This window comes from Equus caballus, chromosome 7, assembly GCF_041296265.1.
Source record: "Equus caballus isolate H_3958 breed thoroughbred chromosome 7, TB-T2T, whole genome shotgun sequence".
Classification (NCBI taxonomy): Eukaryota; Metazoa; Chordata; class Mammalia; order Perissodactyla; family Equidae; genus Equus; species Equus caballus.
The window spans coordinates 20,980,857-20,999,273 of NC_091690.1; the positions used below are offsets into that span (position 1 = coordinate 20,980,857).

General features: G+C 44.6%; 5 protein-coding genes across 11 annotated transcripts in view; 2 read left to right on the top strand and 3 right to left on the bottom strand.

The window, feature by feature from the left end:
* The window catches only part of ALG9 (ALG9 alpha-1,2-mannosyltransferase), a 93,765-nt gene extending 89,512 nt beyond the window's left edge, over nucleotides 1–4,253 (bottom strand). The window contains exon 1 of the mRNA XM_023644796.2: nucleotides 2,638–4,253. The gene's annotated coding sequence lies outside the window, so the exon portion shown is untranslated. The remainder of the gene's footprint in view (nucleotides 1–2,637) is intronic.
* Nucleotides 2,781–6,758, bottom strand: FDXACB1 (ferredoxin-fold anticodon binding domain containing 1). Of its 2 annotated transcripts, XM_001501767.5 has the most exons (5): nucleotides 6,475–6,758; nucleotides 6,083–6,239; nucleotides 4,946–5,149; nucleotides 4,621–4,779; nucleotides 2,781–4,253 (listed from the first exon to the last, which is right to left on the bottom strand). In XM_001501767.5, the coding sequence occupies exons 1-5, from the start codon at nucleotides 6,644–6,646 to the stop codon at nucleotides 3,071–3,073; spliced, it is 1,875 nt and encodes a 624-aa protein (XP_001501817.2). In that variant the 5' UTR covers nucleotides 6,647–6,758; the 3' UTR covers nucleotides 2,781–3,070. The 2 variants fall into 2 exon arrangements, with proteins under 2 accessions (XP_001501817.2, XP_070129699.1); XM_070273598.1 differs by lacking the exon at nucleotides 6,083–6,239 and having other exon boundaries at nucleotides 6,467–6,704.
* A 224-nt stretch (nucleotides 6,759–6,982) lies between these two features.
* On the top strand, nucleotides 6,983–10,505 carry CFAP68 (cilia and flagella associated protein 68). 4 transcript variants are annotated; one of them, XM_070273605.1, is made up of 4 exons: nucleotides 6,983–7,117; nucleotides 9,131–9,361; nucleotides 9,891–9,961; nucleotides 10,208–10,505. In XM_070273605.1, exons 1-4 carry the CDS (start codon nucleotides 7,073–7,075, stop codon nucleotides 10,212–10,214), a joined length of 354 nt encoding a protein of 117 aa, XP_070129706.1. In that variant the 5' UTR covers nucleotides 6,983–7,072; the 3' UTR covers nucleotides 10,215–10,505. The 4 variants fall into 4 exon arrangements, with proteins under 4 accessions (XP_070129706.1, XP_014596723.2, XP_014596722.2 ...); XM_014741237.3 differs by having other exon boundaries at nucleotides 9,891–9,957; XM_014741236.3 differs by lacking the exon at nucleotides 6,983–7,117 and adding an exon at nucleotides 8,067–8,347 and having other exon boundaries at nucleotides 9,891–9,957.
* Nucleotides 10,506–12,621: 2,116 nt separating this feature from the next.
* CRYAB (crystallin alpha B) lies at nucleotides 12,622–16,243 on the bottom strand. The gene is made up of 3 exons (XM_001501779.6): nucleotides 15,640–16,243; nucleotides 14,414–14,536; nucleotides 12,622–12,966 (listed from the first exon to the last, which is right to left on the bottom strand). Exons 1-3 carry the CDS (start codon nucleotides 15,838–15,840, stop codon nucleotides 12,766–12,768), a joined length of 525 nt encoding a protein of 174 aa, XP_001501829.1. The 5' UTR covers nucleotides 15,841–16,243; the 3' UTR covers nucleotides 12,622–12,765.
* Nucleotides 14,975–18,146, top strand: HSPB2 (heat shock protein family B (small) member 2). Of its 3 annotated transcripts, none has more exons than XM_001501785.6 (3): nucleotides 14,975–15,240; nucleotides 16,838–17,001; nucleotides 17,493–18,146. In XM_001501785.6, exons 1-3 carry the CDS (start codon nucleotides 15,236–15,238, stop codon nucleotides 17,945–17,947), a joined length of 624 nt encoding a protein of 207 aa, XP_001501835.2. In that variant the 5' UTR covers nucleotides 14,975–15,235; the 3' UTR covers nucleotides 17,948–18,146. The 3 variants fall into 3 exon arrangements, with proteins under 3 accessions (XP_001501835.2, XP_070129704.1, XP_070129703.1); XM_070273603.1 differs by lacking the exon at nucleotides 14,975–15,240 and adding an exon at nucleotides 16,212–16,548; XM_070273602.1 differs by lacking the exon at nucleotides 14,975–15,240 and adding an exon at nucleotides 16,300–16,588.
* The last annotated feature ends 271 nt before the right edge of the window (nucleotides 18,147–18,417 follow it).

Below are 18,417 nucleotides of genomic sequence, written 5' to 3' on the forward strand. Positions count from 1 at the left end.
CACAATAGCAGAATATAGAAGAAGAAAAGTGAGACTGAAGAAATTCTGCAACAAATTCAACCAGACACCAGTCCCTGCCATTGCTATGTCAGCATTATGGTAAGCATTTTACATATTTTATCTTTTTAAAATATAATACAATGACCTGTTTTATCCATAAGGAAACTGAAGACCAAGGTTGCATACCTAGAAAATGGTGGAGCCATATTCCAACCCAGGTCTGTCTTACTACAAAGCCCCTGGTCTTCCCACCAGAAGGTCAGGAGAAAACTGATTTCATACAGGGATTTTTATACGGGCACCTTGGCGAGATCACGCCTGTGACTCTCAGGAGTTATTCTATTCCTGACACTCTGCCCACTCCCCCAGTCAGAGTTCCATCCCATCCTGTGGAGCACTGTAGCAGTAACTGAGACAAGTTTATAGAGAGGGTGCTGACTTGACAGTTTCCCAGGTTAGGATTTTGTCAAAATAAGTAAAGGAAAACCTCATTTAAAATGGAATCAGAAAGCCCTGAAGGGGGAGCGCTCACTTCTGTACCACTCCTTGCAGCCTGCATACCCAGCAGGAAGAAGGAAGATAACAAGGTCTATTTGTCTAGACTTCTTTGTATAAAATTCTCTGGTCTCAACTTATCTGTGATGATAGGAATGTTACTTTTCTTCTGGTACAAGGGAGGACATTTTTCACATGGGAATTTCATCTCCTGCTTTTAAGAAAAGGAATATCCCTTCCTGCCCTAACCACCACTTGCAGCCAATAAGAAACCACAACAACCTCTAACTCTTGTTCTTCTCCAATGAACTTTTGTGTGTGTGTGTGTGTGTGTGTGTGTGTGGAAGATTTGCCCTGAGCCAACATCTGTTGCCAATCCTCTTTTTTTTTCAGCTTGAGGGACATTAGCCCTGAGCTAACATCTGTGCCAATCTTCTACTTTATATGTGGGATGCCTCCACAGGATGGCTAATGAGTGGAGTAGGTCTGCACCCAGGATCCAAAACAGTGAACCCAGGCCGCCAAAGCAGAGCAGGCAGAACTTTAACCACTCGGCCATGGGCTGGACCCCTGCAATGAACTTTTTTTCAAAACAACCCTCCCCAATCCTCCTAAAACCTATAGCCTGCTTGTCGCAAATTGCAATTCCTCTGCTATTCCTGAATAAACTTATTATTTTTTCAGCCTGCATCAGTTTACTTCTTTATTTAGGTTGAGAATTTCATACTAAAAATTCCCAAATTTTGAAAATGGAGATTTATCATATTGCTCAATTCCTACATGAAATTATTAATTACCGATTTCAGACATCCCAGCCTAGCTGTATCTCATATATCCATCTCCTTTTCATTTCACTCTAATGCAGGCCCCTCCTTGCCTCTGCCTAGGACTACTACAATAGTATTCTTACAGGGATCTCCCATCTCAGATTCATCCTGTGCAACACTGTCCAATTAACTTTCAAAAGCACAACTCTTCCTTAGTAAAATGAAGAGTAGTGTTGCTTCCCTAATAAAACTCACTAGATTTTTCCTATTGCCTGCCAAATCAAGTACAAACACCTTATTCTATCAGTCTTTCATGAACTAACTCCAGCCTCAACCTAGTTTTCTAATTTTATCTCCCACTACTTTCCTATACACATTTTACATTCCAACTAACTAGCCTGAAAAGTGCCCCTAGTGTTGCCTACCTCTACCTCTGCTCCTGTATGTCCTCTGCCTGGAATGCATGCATGGCTCCTTGCCTAACAATCCTCCCATCACATCCCTGCCCTTGTTTTAAGATCCATCTCAAATGCTACCTCACCCACGTGCCAGGCACTACTGGGGATAGAAGGAAGCTATAAATCATATTCCCTGCCCTTGATTAGCTTATAACCTATGTGGAGAGGTAAGCAACACACGTGTCCATAAGAGATCCCTTGATTCTTGACTCCACTCCCCAAACTTAAACCTTTGCCAATTTTCCCATTCCAGTTAATGACACTTCTTTCCTTCCAGTTTCTCAGGACAAAAACCTAGGAGTCCTGCTTGATTCCTCTATTTCTCTAACCCCACACCCCCAACCCATGCACATATATTTAATTCATCAGCAAATCCTTCTAAATATTACCCAATCTAACAACTTCTTACCACCCTGATAAAGGTCGCCATTCTCTCGTTTGTGTTACCATAATAACCTAATTTGTTTCTTTGCTTCCATTCTTGCCTTCCCACATGCTTTTCTCCAAATACAAGAATAAATAAGACAGTTATTTCCTTCACAGACTTTACAATATAACTCCAGTCTGTGGAGCCTACCTATTAGTTAACATGAACATACATTAATTCACATTAGAGTAGTCCATTCTGCAGAGTCCTGGGCTGTGCCAATCTCCCAGTGTCCCTCAGAGATGCTTACAACAGAAGACCCCAAAATCTAGGGGGGCAAAGTTTAGAGTTAATCAAAGTTGAGAGGTTACTGTTGAAGAAGACGATGGAAGGAGAAGCAAAGTAACACAAAGTGGCAGAAAGAACAGAGGCTTTAGAGTCAGACAGACCCCAGTGTCAACTCTATTAGTTCCATAACTTTAACAGTAGTCAGCCACAGAATAAAAATGACGATGATCCCAATACTAATTATGGAGCGCTTGTAACTTACCCAAGCTAATACATGTTGGTCCAGAAACCACTCTTGTATATTGATTTAGTGAGATGATACAATAGAGGTAAGGGAGGAAGAACTGACAGTGTGGAAAATATATTTTTAACATATTTGATGAGACATTCAAGTTCTACCGCCTCTTCATCAACAGAGCATCTGAAATACAAGATGCTGTTTTATTGGTTTGTTTTCCTCGTCATTACTCACGATCAAAATATTGTACAGCTCCAAAGGTCACCAATCTCAGTATAGTCTATAAGTTTAAGTGACAGAGTTACAAATATCTTTAGAGTCAACCCACAATGGCTATAGTCACGAGGTAAAAAATTTTACAAAAAACACAGTCCAGAAGGACTACCAGTTACAAATTGGTCTTTTTCATCTATGCCCACACCCAGGAGGATCACACTATAGAAATGAATTTACTAAACTACCGAGGAGTCACATGTAGTTGTTGTTGAATCTCTTTCCTAAACTGGGTCTGCATTGATGCTACCTGCTGCCGGGTGAGGGCCTTGTCACAGGTCTGGTAGGTCAATCTATAGCAAAGGCTGACCTGTTCAGTCTTTGGATGCTGAAAACAACTAAGGAATTGTATGGATATGACAGTGTCCTGGGACACTGCTCGGGCCAAAGTATGAAACTCTAATTCATCAAATCCTTTCTTATCATCTAACCAAAAACTAATATCATGCACATAGCATGGAGGATATAGGGAATAGCTTTTAAAGGGTTCTATTTTCCCAGGGACAAAATTCTTCAGGAAACGGTTGTCAAAGGTCCACAACATTCTCCAGTCAGAGATACTCCAGACAAGCATGGCTAATAGGTCCAAGTTCATAGACACAAACACAAAACACTGGTCTTCGTGTAAAATGCTTGTAGCAGATGTGATGACAGACCCAATAATCAGATCCTTGGCACAATCTGGGCCCAAATTATGAGACTTTACATTAATCATATAATCTTTCCCATTTGGTTGAAAGACAAATTCCACCGAACTGCTTAGCTTAGAGCCCTCCAGGAATGTCTGGGTTAGAAGGTTATCTAGAATGCCCTTCAGGTGATCCAGTAGTGACTGAAGGCAGCCATCCTTCAGATTTTCACTAAACCCAAAGATAAACAAAGTCTCATGAAATGCTGGCATTGTGAAAGGCGAAATGCGGCACTTCTGAAAGACAGGTCCACTGAGGATGTGCAGAGAACCTGGGAGGAAGTCTGGCGCTTGGATGACAGCCTGAACATGAACTAGGAGAGAAGGTCTAAGGCAGATCTTGGCTTGGCTATAGATACCTTCATGAGCTTCTTCCTTACTGTCTCTTCCAGGGCTCTTGGGAAGGCTAAGTTCTGAAAATGACACTAGACAGTCCTCCATATCTTCTGTTGTCCCACCAGTCAGGGACTCAGAATTTGCATTATCTTCGTGGAAACTAATCCAAAAGGCAGCTGATAGAATGTCACAGTTCCAAGAAGTAACAACACCGGTGCCTCCCTGTGGCAGCAAAGGGAAGGAACACTTCACCCTTTTAAGAGGGAAAGCTTTGTCCAATTCAGCAATGAGTTTCTCATTTATGGTTTTGACAGGATGACATGAAGGTGCTTCTAGGAAACCCCTGTTTAAACACACAGAAAAAATAACTCTTCTAACTTAAAATAACTATAATGTAGCTAGAATTAAAAACACAAATAGATGTATAGAAAAAATTATCTTTAAGTTGATCCTGAAAGGAAACAAAGAAATCATCTACCATAAACAGACACATCATGTGTTTCAGATTTCTGACACCATCATCCCCACAATACACCAGAAAATATGACAATTTTTAATTCTAAACAGGCTTCTGCAGGCCAGACTGACAAGTATTCACAGTACCACCATTATTAACAATTTATGTAGCTTCCATTCAGTAAATGGTTGCCATCAAGCCAATCAAGATACAACTAGAGATCGAAGTGCTTTCTGGTAAAATAACAGGTTACCTGTTCAACTTTCCTACAAGTGCTTCTGGTTCTGGAAAGGAAAACCACTGGTCACCCAGTTTGATCCTGAAGATTCTGGGTTGCAAACCTTCAAAGGGTAGGCTCCGGGTAAAGATATGGTTCAAAGCACCTTCTACATGAAAGGACTTATCTTGACTCCTGGCAAAACAGACACCAACTATGAAGTCTGTCATTATTAAAGAAGGCAAATATTTCTAGGGACTAAATCAGGAAATTGGCAGGGGAAAAGTTTGCCTAGGAGATGTTTTTTTCATCATTAAAGGGATGAAAAAAGGAGAAGGCTTAGACCGTTGTTCTTACTTACCTATAGCCAGTGCTCTTGTACCCTGGCACAGCCTCACAGCTGAAGGGATACACATCACTTAAAATGAATCCCCCCAGAGCTGCCATGGCAACCACTTGCCAACTGTTGTGCCATTCTCTCATGGGCTTATCAGCAGGAGTCCCACCTTGTCCTCTACACAATGCCACATGGACCTCTCCTTCCTCTGCAAGAACGTCTGTACAGCTAACCGGGGGAGGGAGACACCAGACATTTATCAGAAACAAGTAGAAATTACCACAGGAGTTAGCTATATATAGAGAGAGAGAGAGTTTGGCTTTGAAATAATTAAGATCCAATTATACCTATTTGCAAAGATCTATTAGACTTCAAACATGCAGAGAAAGTAACTGCAAGTAAATAAAAATGTAAATTCAGTGTTAAACTCATAACTGATACTTGTGGCTGACCAGGGTGTTACCCTGCTTTGTATTTGCATTGTTCATCTATATGTCATAGAAGGGCCAATGTCTGCAAACTTTCTATACATCATTCACTGATCAGGGTGTTCTTCCCCATATAGAAAGTTGTTCTTTTCACCCCCCTCCTGCCTATTGAAATTCTATACTTCAAATAGTAACTTAAAATACTGTCTGTGTGAAAAGTTTCTTGACAACTATGACCCACAGAGACCTCCAACAGTATTATAAGTTTTAGTATAACAGTGTAAAGCACTGTTTTAAGTTCACAATAATTTTATGAGATAGTTACTGTTAATATCCTCTGTTTATAGATGAGGAAGCAAGAGCATCTAAGGATTAAGTAAGCTGACAAAATCACACAACTATTAAGTGGTGGGTGGCGATTTGAATCCAGGCAGTTCGGCTCCTAAATCCATGCTCTTAGTCATTAGGCTATATTGGCTACCATTATTTCATATTGTCAAAAATAAGTGATCCTCCGTTTACACACTCAAGAGTACACAGTTTGTACTTTCATTTAGTATTTAGGGTAGTATGTCTGCCTTTCCAACTAGATTGTGGGCTCCCTTGGAGCTCTGTATTCTTTCTAAACGTATCATACACATGTACACGTTACTTCCCAAACCAAAATGTTTGAGCACTTGAACTGTAAGGTACATCTTAAACATTTTACTTGTGAATGCTCTCCTTTCCTCACCTCTGGAAAAACTTGGCAAGCAGCTCCCTGTTCTTAGCTACTCCAGCTTTGCGTCCATAGTGTGGAAAGTTAAAATAAATTCTATCAAACTCCCTGTCGTGCAGTTCAAAGGCATCTGCCAGCTGGGTGCAGTCCACACCAAAACGTACCTCTGTACCTGGCAAAAAATATACACAGAAGTATATCTTAAGACCTGGAACCAGAGAAACCTCTCCCTAACCTGAACCATGCAAAACAATCCAGGTCTAGGCACACAGCGTACTCTCTGTAAACTGTCCACGGAGTGATCAAGAGCAGCCCCCACGTCTCTTTGATCCCCACATGCCCACCCTTTCCGCTTAGGGCGGCTCGGGCAGAGGCACCGGGCTTCGTGGAGGGGCGGGCCTAGCTACCTTGCTCGCGCAGGCGCTGTACATTCTCCTGGGCCACCGGATCCCGGGCCAAGTCGGCCGGGCGCTGGAGGCAGGTGGCGGTTAGACTGGTGCTCGGATCCAGGGTCTCGCTCAGAGCGGCGGCGAAGGAGAAATTCCCCTCCCCAACCAACAGGAGGCGCCGAGGGGCCATGGCCTCCACATGCTCCCTGCTGGCGTTCTCAGAGGCGCTCGTTTCTTACGTCACTTCCTTCGCAGGTTTCTCGTCACCTCTTCTTCACCGGTCGCTGGTTGATGACGCGCCCACAGCGTCCGGTTGTCTTGACATCCATGGAGGAAGATAGACATGAATGCAAAAGCGAGAAACCGGCCACCCCGTCCCCTTGCTCCTCCACCCGCTCGGGAGTGTCAAAATAAATGTCTTTTAGCCCGAGGCCGGCTCTAAGCGACTTCGTCACACCTGCATGAGGTCACAAGCAGTCACTAGCGCAGAGGGGCAGGCCATGAGGCGAGTTCTGGGTGAAAGAAGCGGGGCGGGGCTGAGGCCAAGGAGAGGTGGGGCTGTGTCTTGCAAGTTGTTGTCAGAGAGGATTTTATAACAGCCTTCCTCTCGTCAGAAATGGCTGCTGCTGCCCATTGCCTCTGCTGCTCGGGATTTCTCCAGGTGGTTATATCCTACCTTTTATTCATTCAAGAGATGTTGAGTGCCTGTAATGTGCCAGGCCACTGTGAGTGCGATTAGATACATGGATGAGCAAGATGTGGCCTGTGATTTCTACTAAGCTTGTAGTCTGGTGGAGAATGCACAGCAAAACAGGCAATTCTGAGACAGTGGGATGCGGTGTTATGAGTGGAGTAATTCAGGATGCTATGAGAGCACACAGCAGAAGCTTACCAAGTTGTGGGGTGAAGTGGAAAGATTCTCTGGATGAAGTGAACCTGAGTTGAAAGCCAAGGAAGGGAAAAAGTACCCCTTACCCGGGTCAAGAGAAGTGAAGAGGCAGAAGGAACAATATACACAAAAGCATGAGGTAATTGAGTTTGCCTGAAATGTAGTTACAGGGAGAGTGGGGAACAGATGAGACTGAAGAGTTAAGCTGGGGCCAGGTCGTGTAGAGTGTTGTAAGCTATTTTAACAATCTCAACCTTATTCTGAAAACAGTGGCGAGCCACTGAAAGATTTTAAATAGGAAGATGACACAATTAGATTTTTCTTTTCAAAAGTTCTGCTTTCCTATGGAGAAAGGACTGGAGAAGAAAAAGGCTGATGGCAGAGATCAGATAGAAGGCTAGTGCAGTAATGGAGACAAAGACTGTTAGTGATCTGAATTGGAACCTGGCAGTGGGGATGGAGGCCAGTGGGCTGATTCAAAAATCAGCAAAACCTAGTGGTTGGATGGATATAACGGGTTGAAAGAGAAATCAAAATCAAAGGTAAGCCCCAGGTTTCAGGCTTAGACAACTAAGTGGATGGTTATGTCTGTCCTTAGAGCCCCAGGCATAGTGTCACCTTGGTCTGCAGTCTGAGTACTAGGCCTCTTAGACTTTGTGGGCCTAGCTACTCTTTAGTCATCATGCTGTTTGTTGACATCAGTGTGTGCATTTATCTTCACAAAGGCACATGGTGTGAGGGTAGCTACCTTTAACCTACAGTATTGGCTGTGTCCCTACCTGTGGAAAGGTGGGTGAGAGGTGACTCCGAAATCATGACCACCTGGCTATGGTGATCTGGGTGATCTACATTCTTCCTTTGCTTGGAGAAGTGGGAGGGCCAGGTTTGGTAACATCTCTTCCTTTAAAGAACATGGAATGGCAGAGTAAGATTTACTTTCACTCTCTTATAAAATCTTCAGACAACACGAGCTCAGCATCAAATTACTGTTCTTCAGACAAGGTATTATCTTGCTCTCCTAAGCCAAGATACCAGACTCATCTTTTGGCCAAAAATAAAAATGGTTAGGCTTTTGATTCCTTACAAAAAGTTGAAATTCAGACCTGTCGTCTGGTATGTGCGAAGCACTGTTGATTGGGAGGGCAGGCAAAAGGAGAGGGTGCGATAATGAGTAAGACTCAGATACTGTTCTCAAGGGATGTACAGTTCAGCATAGGATATTTGACACATACTTGAAGAATTCTAACATATGGTAGAAAGTTATAAATATAGAAAGATGTGAACATAAAATTCAGTATGAGACAAAGGAGAGAGAAGTTAACTTGACAGAAAGCATCATGGGGGAAGTGGCATTTGACCTGGGCATAGAAGAAAGGAAACTATTATTTATTGATCATTTATTGTGTTATCTAGTTATCCATCTCTCACTTCTCCCTATTCTCTTCGACTATAGGAATACTCTTAGTCCTTAAACTCCTACATCTCAAAATTACCTGAACATTTAGCTAGTTCTCTATATAGTATTGGGGATACTGAAGGTTTTCCTGTCTTTTGGTGGGGGGCCTTTAATCTACATAGTCATCCACTACTGCTGATTGAGAGGATAAGTCAAAGCATTCAATGAACCTGAAGAGAAAAAAACAGAACCACAACAATTACATTGGGAGGAAAGCCTAGATCTTTAGTAAGATGTGCTTATGTAATGTTTGGCCAAGGGTAAGAAAGGGATCCCTTTTCTGCTCTCTGGTTTGTGCAGCAAGCTTTTCTATTCTCACCTATTTCCAGAGACAGTCTCTTGCCCGTTACCTTGCAAACCCACACTATGGCAGCCTCATTAATGCAGATGGCCATGCTGAAGTGTGGACCGATTGGAATGATATGTCCAAGTTTTGCCAGTATGGATGGAGATGCACCACTAATGAGAATGCCTATTCGAACCATACCCTGATGGGCAACTGGAACCAGGAAAGATATGACCTAAGGAATATTGTGCAGCCCAAACCCTTGCCTTCCCAGGTAATCCAACTTTCTCTTCTTTGTTTCCTTCAGTTAGCAAAAGAAACACCAGTAGCTATTTGAGAGTCAGGAATCTGACAACTTCCAATGCTGAGGTCTCTCAGGCTTCTGTCCAAGTGGTTGGGGGAGGGCAGCAGTCCTCAATGGAACACGTATCTCACTTCACTATGAAATTGAATATTATATTATCATAAGATAGTAAAAGGATGGGTAGTACTCTTTTTCTCTTGCTTCTGTTCAGACTTTATTCATCTCCAGAAATATATAATGCCTTCTATCTCAGGCTAGCTGCTCCCTAGTCCTTGCCTACCTAGACTTATGTTTTATCTGCATCTTGCCCTTAGATCTCTCCTACACAAACAAACATACAAAAGATACGAAAGTTAGTAGAATATAGGCTAATGACATATAGACCTCTAGTCGATCTTAAATATGGCACAGCCTGTTAGAATTCATGTCATTGTGTACTTTATTTCCTAATATTGGTTAGAGATTCCTATGTTTTTAATCTATTACTTTTTCTTTCCAGTTTGGACACTACTTTGAAACAACATATGATACAAGCTACAACAACAAAACACCACTTTCAACCCGTAGTAGGTGGACTATTCTTTTTAATTCTTATATTCCCAGGACCTAACTCAGTGCCTGGAATGTAGAAGGAACTCAAATAAAAGTAAACTGAATGAGTGAATAAGTGAAAGAATGAGTGAATGATTTCTCTCTTTTTCAATTTTGACAGTATTCATTGTCTATTTCCTCAGAAATAAGAGTGAGATCGGTTACTAAGACTCCTTATTGTTGACTCATTCCACTTGTCTTTCCTTCTCTTGTCTCTTCCCTCAGGATTTAAGCGCGAGCCTCACTGGTTCCCAGGACACCAACCTGAGCTGGATCCTCCTCAATACAAATGCACAGAAAAGTCAACTTATATGAGTAGCTATTCAAAGCCTGAAATAGAGCATCACTCCATCTGTCTGTGGAATCCTAATAACTGCCAATTTCAGGGTCCAGGATTCTAACAAAGAATAAGAAGCTTCATTTTTCCAGAGTAGAATGTAGGAGGGAGCACATTCTAAGCACAACTAAGAATTTAGCTGACTGTAGCACAGTTTCACTCTCAATAAATAAACCACAGAAAATATTCCCTATCCCTTTTTTTTTGTTTAAACCAAGATTTAAATGTCAAATTTAAGTTAATTATGTTTGCTTTTAGTTCTACATTAGGGGTATTGTAGAAGGGCATTAAAAAATTATTTCTCTCAAATCTACAACCCCTCTGCTCTTCCCTGCCTGTCGTCAGTGGCAGAACTGCAAAATCCCACATGACTTAGGTTACATTTGGTTAGAGGCTTTCTGGATATGAGCCAGTAGTCATGCTCAGATAGTGTAACTTTATTGTAACCTTAATGAACATCCCCTCTTAAGTACTAGAAAAAGAAATTTTTTTTTAATTATTAGAATTTAAAATATACAAAAGTAGACAGGGGCCGGCCAGGTGGTACAGTGGTTAAATGCGCACGTTCCGCTTCAGCAGCCCGGGGTTTGCCGATTCGGATCCCGTGTGTGGACATGGCACCATTTAGCTAGCCATGCTGTGGTAGGCGTCTCACATATAAAGTAGAGGAAGATGGGCACAGATGTTAGCTCAGGGCCAGACTTCCTCAGCAAAAAGAGGAGGATTGGGAGCAGATGTTAGCTCAGGGCTAATCTTCCTCAAAAAAAATAATAATAATTAATTAAATAATAAAAAAGGTAAAGCAGTCGGCACAGTGCCTACCATATAGTAAGCACTCAATAAATGTTAGTTAATATTAAAAAGGAAAATAAATGCTAGTTAGAATTGCCTTAATCTACTTGCATAATTCAGACACAAGGAATGAAGTAGAATTATAGATGAGCTAATTAGAAAGTTACCAAAAAAACACAAAACTTCTGCTGGACTAGAAAAGTCCTATACTAATTACTATGAACAGCCATAGCAAAGGGTGTGATCTGGAAAAGAATAACAGTAAAGAACTAGTCTAACTTGGGTGTGGTAATAAAAAAGTGACCGTGCACATTCTGAATGAATTTGTCAAAAACATAAATATGATGATCTAATAGTCAGACTTTGATTTATTGGGGTACTGTTGGCAAGACTGAAGGTGGTAAATAATAGGTTGGTTAGGCAGCCAACAGCATCTGCTCCACAACGACAAAAGTTGTCGGTAAGTTTAGAGAAATCTGACTTCCAGCTAGATCACAGCATTTCAGACTGTTAGGAAGTTGTTTTTTAAGAAAACATTTTGAACCTGTGTAGAGTTGCAATTTGTGTTGTCCTAGTTCCACACCCTGGTAACGTGAAAGATTTTGACAACTATTCCATGTGGAGTATTTTAAAAGCAGGGCTGACCCCAAACTGTAGGCTTTGTAAAGGCAAGAATCTAACTTCACCTCCTGGTCAGTCCTTGTGAGAAATCAGAAATCAGCTGGAAGCTGCTACAGAAAAATAAGAGTTATCTCTAAACATTCATGCCAGACAACCTACATGAGGGCTATTTTTCATTAATTGAGTCAGAAGTTTTGTCTAGACCCACAAAAGTGAAATGGAAGTGTTTTTGTAGAGTCTTTCTCGAAGCTAAATAATAGAATCATTTATTGATCAGTTATTAATTGTAATTCTTAAAAAAGTTTTTTAGGATGGGTCATTGAATTGGATATTTCCCATTCTTAGTTTTAATAGGTGTTTGTTGGGTAATTTAGAGACTACATCTAAGAGGCTTGTTTAATTACCCAAGTCCTATTTATTGTTCCTGTGAATCAACTGAAGGCAATGTTTATCAGTAGGAAAATACATAACATTGCGGACACCATCTCCTCCCTGGTGACATGATTAATTTCAGAGATGCACTAAGGCCTTTTGTGTCTTGTTATCCAGAGTTTATTCATATTTGTTGTTAGAACTGAGGCCCAAAATCAAAGAGGGAAGAGAGAGAGGAACCTATATTCCTTGAATTCTCCCAACGGCTTTACCTACTTTTTCTCCTTAATTTACTCCTTACAACAACCGTACAAATCAGTACCCCATGTTATAAATGGAAGCCCTGAAGAGCAGAAAGGTTAAGTGACTTGCTAAATTTATACCATTAGTAAGTGGTGGAGACAGTCATTCTGAGTCTAATATCCCTGGAGCCCCCTAAATCATAATGGGATGATTAAATGGATCTGCTGTATTTGTACATTTATTTTAGAACATGGAATATTCAAACACAAGACAGTTATCTGTTGCTGAATAATATTTTATTGGCTTAATAGTTTGGGCCTGCCCTTAGCATTAATAAGCTTCAGCACTAGTCATGAGATTTTCATTCACTGGTGGGGAAACTTTCTTGTTTTAAAAAATGCAGTTAGAGAAAGGACATCTACTTCTTGGGGGCAGTGACAGCAGGCTTCTCTTCGCGGGTGATGGGAATGGTACGCTCAGGGCCAGAGGCCTGTTTCCTTGGTCCATTCACAGTGAGGACCCCATCAGATGACAGGGAGGAAGTAATGGCAAGAGGGTCCACATCAGCTGGGATTCGGTACTTCCTGTGGAACTCCCGGGAGATGAAACCATGTTCATCCTAATCCAAGAGAATGAGGAAAGAGGTAGAAAGATAAGAACAGGAAATAGCACTACTTGCCTAGAACCAAGACATCCTCTTTTCCCTTAGGTGTCACCAAATGTCATGGCAACATGAGAGAAAGCTATATAGCTGTTCTGTTTGGGGCTAAGATGAAGTTGCCTAGGTAGTCACTCCTACCAATGAGAATTTTGAAAGTCTGAAACAGCCAAAACTTCCTGAGGCATGGAGATATTTAAGGGTATTTCCCAAAGGTTTAGATCAATGTTTGTTGGGCCTACAGGATTTGGAATATCATCTGGCATTGAAGATCTGAGTCCCTGAGGAAACCCAGAAAATATCCTGACTCTTCAGGAATGTCCCAGAATGTTCCAGACCAATAGGACTGCTGCTAAAAAATAAAAAAAAAAAAAGGACTCCATCTAGAGAGACTATGACCCAAACTTAAATCATATGAGCAAAACGTGAACAGCCTGAGGACCCCAAACTGTACTGTTTGATGCACAGAGTTATCACTGATTGGTAAGAAGCAAACTCATTAAAAAACCCTTCCAGAAAGCAATGAGAAGGTTTTCCATTCTTCAGAATTCTGCTAAAGAGTAGTTGACCTCTACCCTTATGCCTGCTCAATCTCAAGCATTTATCCAGACAGGCTCTCAATTAACTGATTTCCACATGAGCTCCAGAGTATTAGAAGCTGAGTACAGTTTGAAAATTTAGGCAAACCAAGTAGTTCAGCCTTAAGATGAGCTAAAGAGAAGAGGATTCCTGAACATCTAAAAGAAAAGTCCCAAGTTCAAGGGCCTTCAGGGTGCAAATCAGTGGTCCTCAACCTAGACTGTACGTTAGAATTACCTAGAGAGATTTTTTTTTTCCCTTTTTCTCCCCAAAGCCCCCCAGTACATAGTTGAATATTTCTTTTAGTTGTGGGTCCTTCTAGTTGTGGCATGTGGGACGCCGCCTCAGCATGGCTTGATGAGCAGCGCCACGTCCGCGCCCAGGATCTGAACCCATGAAACCCTGGGCCGCTGCAGCAGAGCGTGCGAACCCAACTACTCAGCCACGGGGCCGGTCCCTAGAGAGATTTTTAAAACGCTGATGCCTGGGTGCCACCCCAAAAAATTCTCATTTAATTGGTCTGGAATATGCCTGAGCATTGGGATTTTTTTTTTTTTTTAATTCCCCTCCTGAGTCTAATGCAGCCAAGTTGAGAACTACTGGCTTAAATGGGAAGTGAACACCCCATCTATCCCATCTAAGGCAATCAAATCAAAATAAACAAACAACAAAGATCTCTTCTCTGGCCAAAACAACAACAATAGGTCTATTTCTATTCCAGACCCTTTTGGCTTAGTACTGGCATGCTGCCAGCCTCAGAGGCTGATGGCAGAGTCTGGCATGCAGTATGCACTGAATGAATGAGCGGAAGAGAAAACAAGATACACACCTGGCGCTCTTCATGTTTGCCGTGCACCTCAATCACATCTCCCAGCACCTTGACCTTGAGTTCCTCTGGGGAGAAGTGCTTCACATCCAGGTTGACAGAGAATCTGTCCTTCTCCAGACGCATCTAGAAATAGCAAAGCAGAGAAGAGGGGGTAGGAGAAAAGATGGGAGAAATGTGGATTACACTAGTGCAGTCTCGTCGGTCTGCAAACTTGCTTTCTGTCCAGGAAGTTTATCCTCCTCTTTTTGGCTAAAAATCCCTTTTTTTAATAAACACGGCTCTCTGGTTCAAGGCAGCCACCACAGTGGTACCCAAGGCCCAAACTTTATTTACAGGGACAGGGAAGATGACAGGCCACCCAGGGGACCAATCACAAGGATGAGTCTGGGTATGGCTTCTGCTGCCTCTCCGATCCCAATGCCTGGCCTTGTCATTTGTCTGTAAGACAAAGCCCCCTTCTTCTTGCTCAGCTCTCTGCCAAGTTTCCCACCCACTCAGTCTGGAATGTTCTGCTGGCCCTGATTTGTCCTTCCAAAGCCCTTGCCTATTTAGCTCCTGTTTACTCACACTGGAATATTTTTAAACCAGAGTGTTATCTGTGACAGCTTCTGTCAACCTTATCTGTTCACCCCATTCTCCCACCCTCTTAGGACAAGTGGGGGTCCCAAGACTAGACCTACATTCTTTCCTTATTAGGCTTGGACCCAGGCCAGTGCCCTGTTAGCCCTGAGAAACCCGGAAAATCACAGAAGAGGGAATAGAAAGGAAGAAAATAGTTGGTTGCTGTCTCCAGCTCCAGGCAGAGGGGATGAAAAGCTCAGGATGAGGTAAGACTCTCTGGCTCTGAAACTTCAGATGATAAAATTTGTCAGGTGTATGAGGTATTAGAAGAGTTGAGAAAAGGAGTCTGAAGACAGCTCTCTCCCTGGGATCATTATGAACCAAACCAGAAAGAAGCATCCCACTTAGACGTTAGGAAATGGAGGATGATCTTCATAGTGCATGGAAAAAATGTAAGAAATAGGATATAGAGGAACATCAAATACAAACAGGTGACTGGAGGAGGGAGGCACTAGTAACCTTATCTTTCTTCACTGCTGGATGCACAAGTACCTAAGACACTTAGACATTGCCAGATTTAGGCAGGGAGGAAAAGAAGAGCAGATGGAGTTGTTTCCAGGAGGTTCCAGGAAGAACTCCCCTGTCCTGGCAGAGGGGAGACTTACCTCTGAGAGCCCAGTGTCAATCCAGCTGGGTGCCCGCAGGAATGAGGGCGGCCGAAGGTAGAAGGGACTCAGGGAAGTAGAGGTTGGGAAGAGATCAGACTCCAACAGGTGTTCTCCGAAGAACTGGTCAAAGAGGCGGCTGGGGGAGTGGAAAGGAAAGAAGGGGCGGCGGATCCACGGGTGGTGGATGGCGATGTCCATGGTGGCTTGGTGAATGTGGGGGGTCAGCTGGCTGGTCAGCTCCTTCAGCTGCAGCTACAGCCAGCCCCTTATATATGCAGTCTTGTGAAGCTTCTGGAATGGTGATGTCAGGGGTTTTATTATCCCAGCTCACCGCCCGTTCATGGGGACTTGTGATCGGGGATTTGGCAGTGTGACACATACCCAGGACTCACTGAGCTAAGAAAAGAGAAACACAAACACATCTGAGCTGGCGAGTGACTTGTCCTGGTCTTGTTTCACTAACTTTCCGTCCACACCCAATGGCCCCTCCTCCCCCCTTCTCTGGAGTTGGGACAGAGTCAGGAATCCTAAGCAGGCAGCAGTGTGCCCCTCCTCCTCTTCTCCAGCCTAGCATGCCAGAGGAATCGAGCCAGCAACTATCTTGGGCCTGGGCAGGAACTGGAATCTTCCTAGGCAGGGCCCCAGGGACATTAACTCTTTGTTGGTTCCTGGAGGAGAGCAGTGATTGTCAACATGTCAGTGCCAGGCGTCTGTGTGGTGCCCTGGGTTGACCTGGGTTCAGGAGAGGACCCTGACATTAACTTGGGCAGAAAGACCCCTCATCCTACCAGCAAAAAGGATAGAAGGGTTTCTTATATCTTTCACCTTACATGGCTAAAGAACATTAAATCCAGGAGAGCTTTATGAAGTAGGATGCAGGGTGCCTGCGACTGAAGAGGAGAAAAGGTGGTGTGGAAAATGTGCAAACTGTTTGTGAGGGTTTCAGGTACTCTTCTCTGGGGCCTCTGGCATCAGCCTCCCCGCTGCAGCTCGCTCCCCAGCCAGGACCCCCAGCTGTCCTCTCAGGCCCCCTGCGACAGCTGAAGGGGGGGGAGGGGACGGGGGTCCAGGCGGCGCTGGTCACACTCGTCGCTGGCACTCAGGGCCCCGGCTCCCGCCCCTCCTCCTGAGGCTCGGCACTATTTTGGGTGGTGTAGACCCCGCCCCCACCTCCAAGTGAGCCCTGTCTCTCCAGGCAGCTGGAGGGGTCCCGCTGCGTCGCTGGGGCTGCACCTCGGACTAGGACCGCCGACGAGTCTGCAGCCATGTCGGGCCGCTCAGTGCCACATGCCCACCCGGCCACCGCCGAGTACGAATTTGCCAACCCGAGCCGCCTGGGTGAGCAGCGCTTCGGAGAAGGTATGGCACAGACACCACCCTCTTGCCTCCCACCCCCACCTCCTGAAATTCTGGGCTGACCTCCCAATGGTACTGGCCTCCACCCCACTCCGGGCTTAACTGAACTCCTGGGGCAAGCCATCTCCCGCACCAGACTCCCCCTGCCCCCCTCCAGGCAGGGCTGTCTCCCTTTCCTAGTGACCTCAGTGCAGACTTGGAGCCCACAAAGCTCTGATACCTGCCTCCTGCCACCCCCAGTGTGCTTTGTTCCTCTTGTCCACCCTGGGTGGTGGTTTGGTTTGCCCTTCTCTACCCCCATCTCAGTTCCGTTCTCAATCGCCTCTCCCCAGCTGCCTCCTAGCCCCTATGTCCCTCTCCTTCCCTTCCCTGCTTCTCCTGATCGCCCTCCTGCTGTCCCCAATCCTCATCTCCTGATCTCCTCTCATTTCACCCCTGTTCCCACCTCATGCTCCCTCATCCTGCCTCTTGTCTTCTCTCTCTCTGCCCCTCAGGCCTCCTGCCAGAAGAAATCCTGACCCCCACCCTCTACCATGGCTACTATGTCCGACCTCGGGCTGCCCAAGCTGGGGAGGGCAGCAGGGCAGGGGCTTCTGAGCTCAGGCTCAGTGAGGGCAAGTTCCAGGCATTTCTGGATGTGAGCCACTTTACCCCAGATGAGGTGACTGTGAGGACTGTGGACAACCTGCTGGAGGTGTCTGCCCGGCACCCCCAGCGCCTGGACCGCCACGGCTTCGTGTCCCGAGAGTTCTGCCGCACCTATGTCCTGCCTGCTGATGTCGACCCCTGGCGGGTCCGCGCTGCTCTCTCGCATGATGGCATCCTTAACCTGGAGGCACCTCGGGGTGGCCGACATTTGGACACAGAGGTCAATGAGGTCTACATCTCCCTGCTCCCTGCGCCTCCTGATCCAGAGGAAGAGGAAGAGGGAGCCACAGTTGAGCCCTGAGTGCCACAGACCTAGCACCCAGCGAACCCCTCTCTACCTCCTGCGGTGATACGAGCAGCTGCCCACCACCCCAGAGGTAGCAGCATCCTTGGGGGAAGGGAAGAGTGCATGGTCCACAATGTGTGGTTTGGTCCCTTGGGACGTGTCATAGCCTTTGGTTTAGTTCTGGGTGGAGCTGAATAAACCCAAATCTCAGGGCCTTGTTTGTGCTGCTCCCTATTCTGCGGCCTGGAGGATGGGATGGGCAGGGAGGGAGGAGGTCAATAGCCAGCTAGACAAAAAGCTTCTCAGTTAGATGTGCCCAACGTCACAGCACCCTGAGCTCACACTTGCATGCTGAGGTCACACCCGGAAGCTGACACTGGCTCCACATCAAATTCCTAGCCATTTCTCACAATGCAACAAAAGAGAGAGTGATCCTGGGAGGGAAAAGGGATATGCCATCCAAACAGCCCAGAGGGCACTGTCTG

Bases quoted from the DNA above. Each gene is read 5' to 3' on its own strand.
- HSPB2 (XM_001501785.6), top strand. The intron at 17,002-17,492 runs GTATGGCACAGA...TCTGCCCCTCAG, and splicing joins TGAGCAGCGCTTCGGAGAAG to GCCTCCTGCCAGAAGAAATC.
- CRYAB (XM_001501779.6), bottom strand. From the start codon at position 15,840: ATGGACATCGCCATCCACCACCCGTGGATCCGCCGCCCCTTCTTTCCT. The intron at 14,537-15,639 runs GTAAGTCTCCCC...TGCTATTTCTAG, and splicing joins TTGACACTGGGCTCTCAGAG to ATGCGTCTGGAGAAGGACAG. The intron at 12,967-14,413 runs GTGTGTATCTTG...CTCTTGGATTAG, and splicing joins GCAAACATGAAGAGCGCCAG to GATGAACATGGTTTCATCTC.
- FDXACB1 (XM_001501767.5), bottom strand. From the start codon at position 6,646: ATGGCCCCTCGGCGCCTCCTGTTGGTTGGGGAGGGGAATTTCTCCTTC. The intron at 5,150-6,082 runs GTGAGGAAAGGA...TCCCCCGGTTAG, and splicing joins CTTGCCAAGTTTTTCCAGAG to CTGTACAGACGTTCTTGCAG. The intron at 4,254-4,620 runs GTAACCTGTTAT...GTGTTTAAACAG, and splicing joins CTTGTAGGAAAGTTGAACAG to GGGTTTCCTAGAAGCACCTT.
- CFAP68 (XM_014741236.3), top strand. From the start codon at position 8,174: ATGGTGATCTGGGTGATCTACATTCTTCCTTTGCTTGGAGAAGTGGGA. The intron at 9,362-9,890 runs GTAATCCAACTT...TTTTCTTTCCAG, and splicing joins CCAAACCCTTGCCTTCCCAG to TTTGGACACTACTTTGAAAC. The intron at 9,958-10,207 runs GTAGGTGGACTA...CTCTTCCCTCAG, and splicing joins AACACCACTTTCAACCCGTA to GATTTAAGCGCGAGCCTCAC.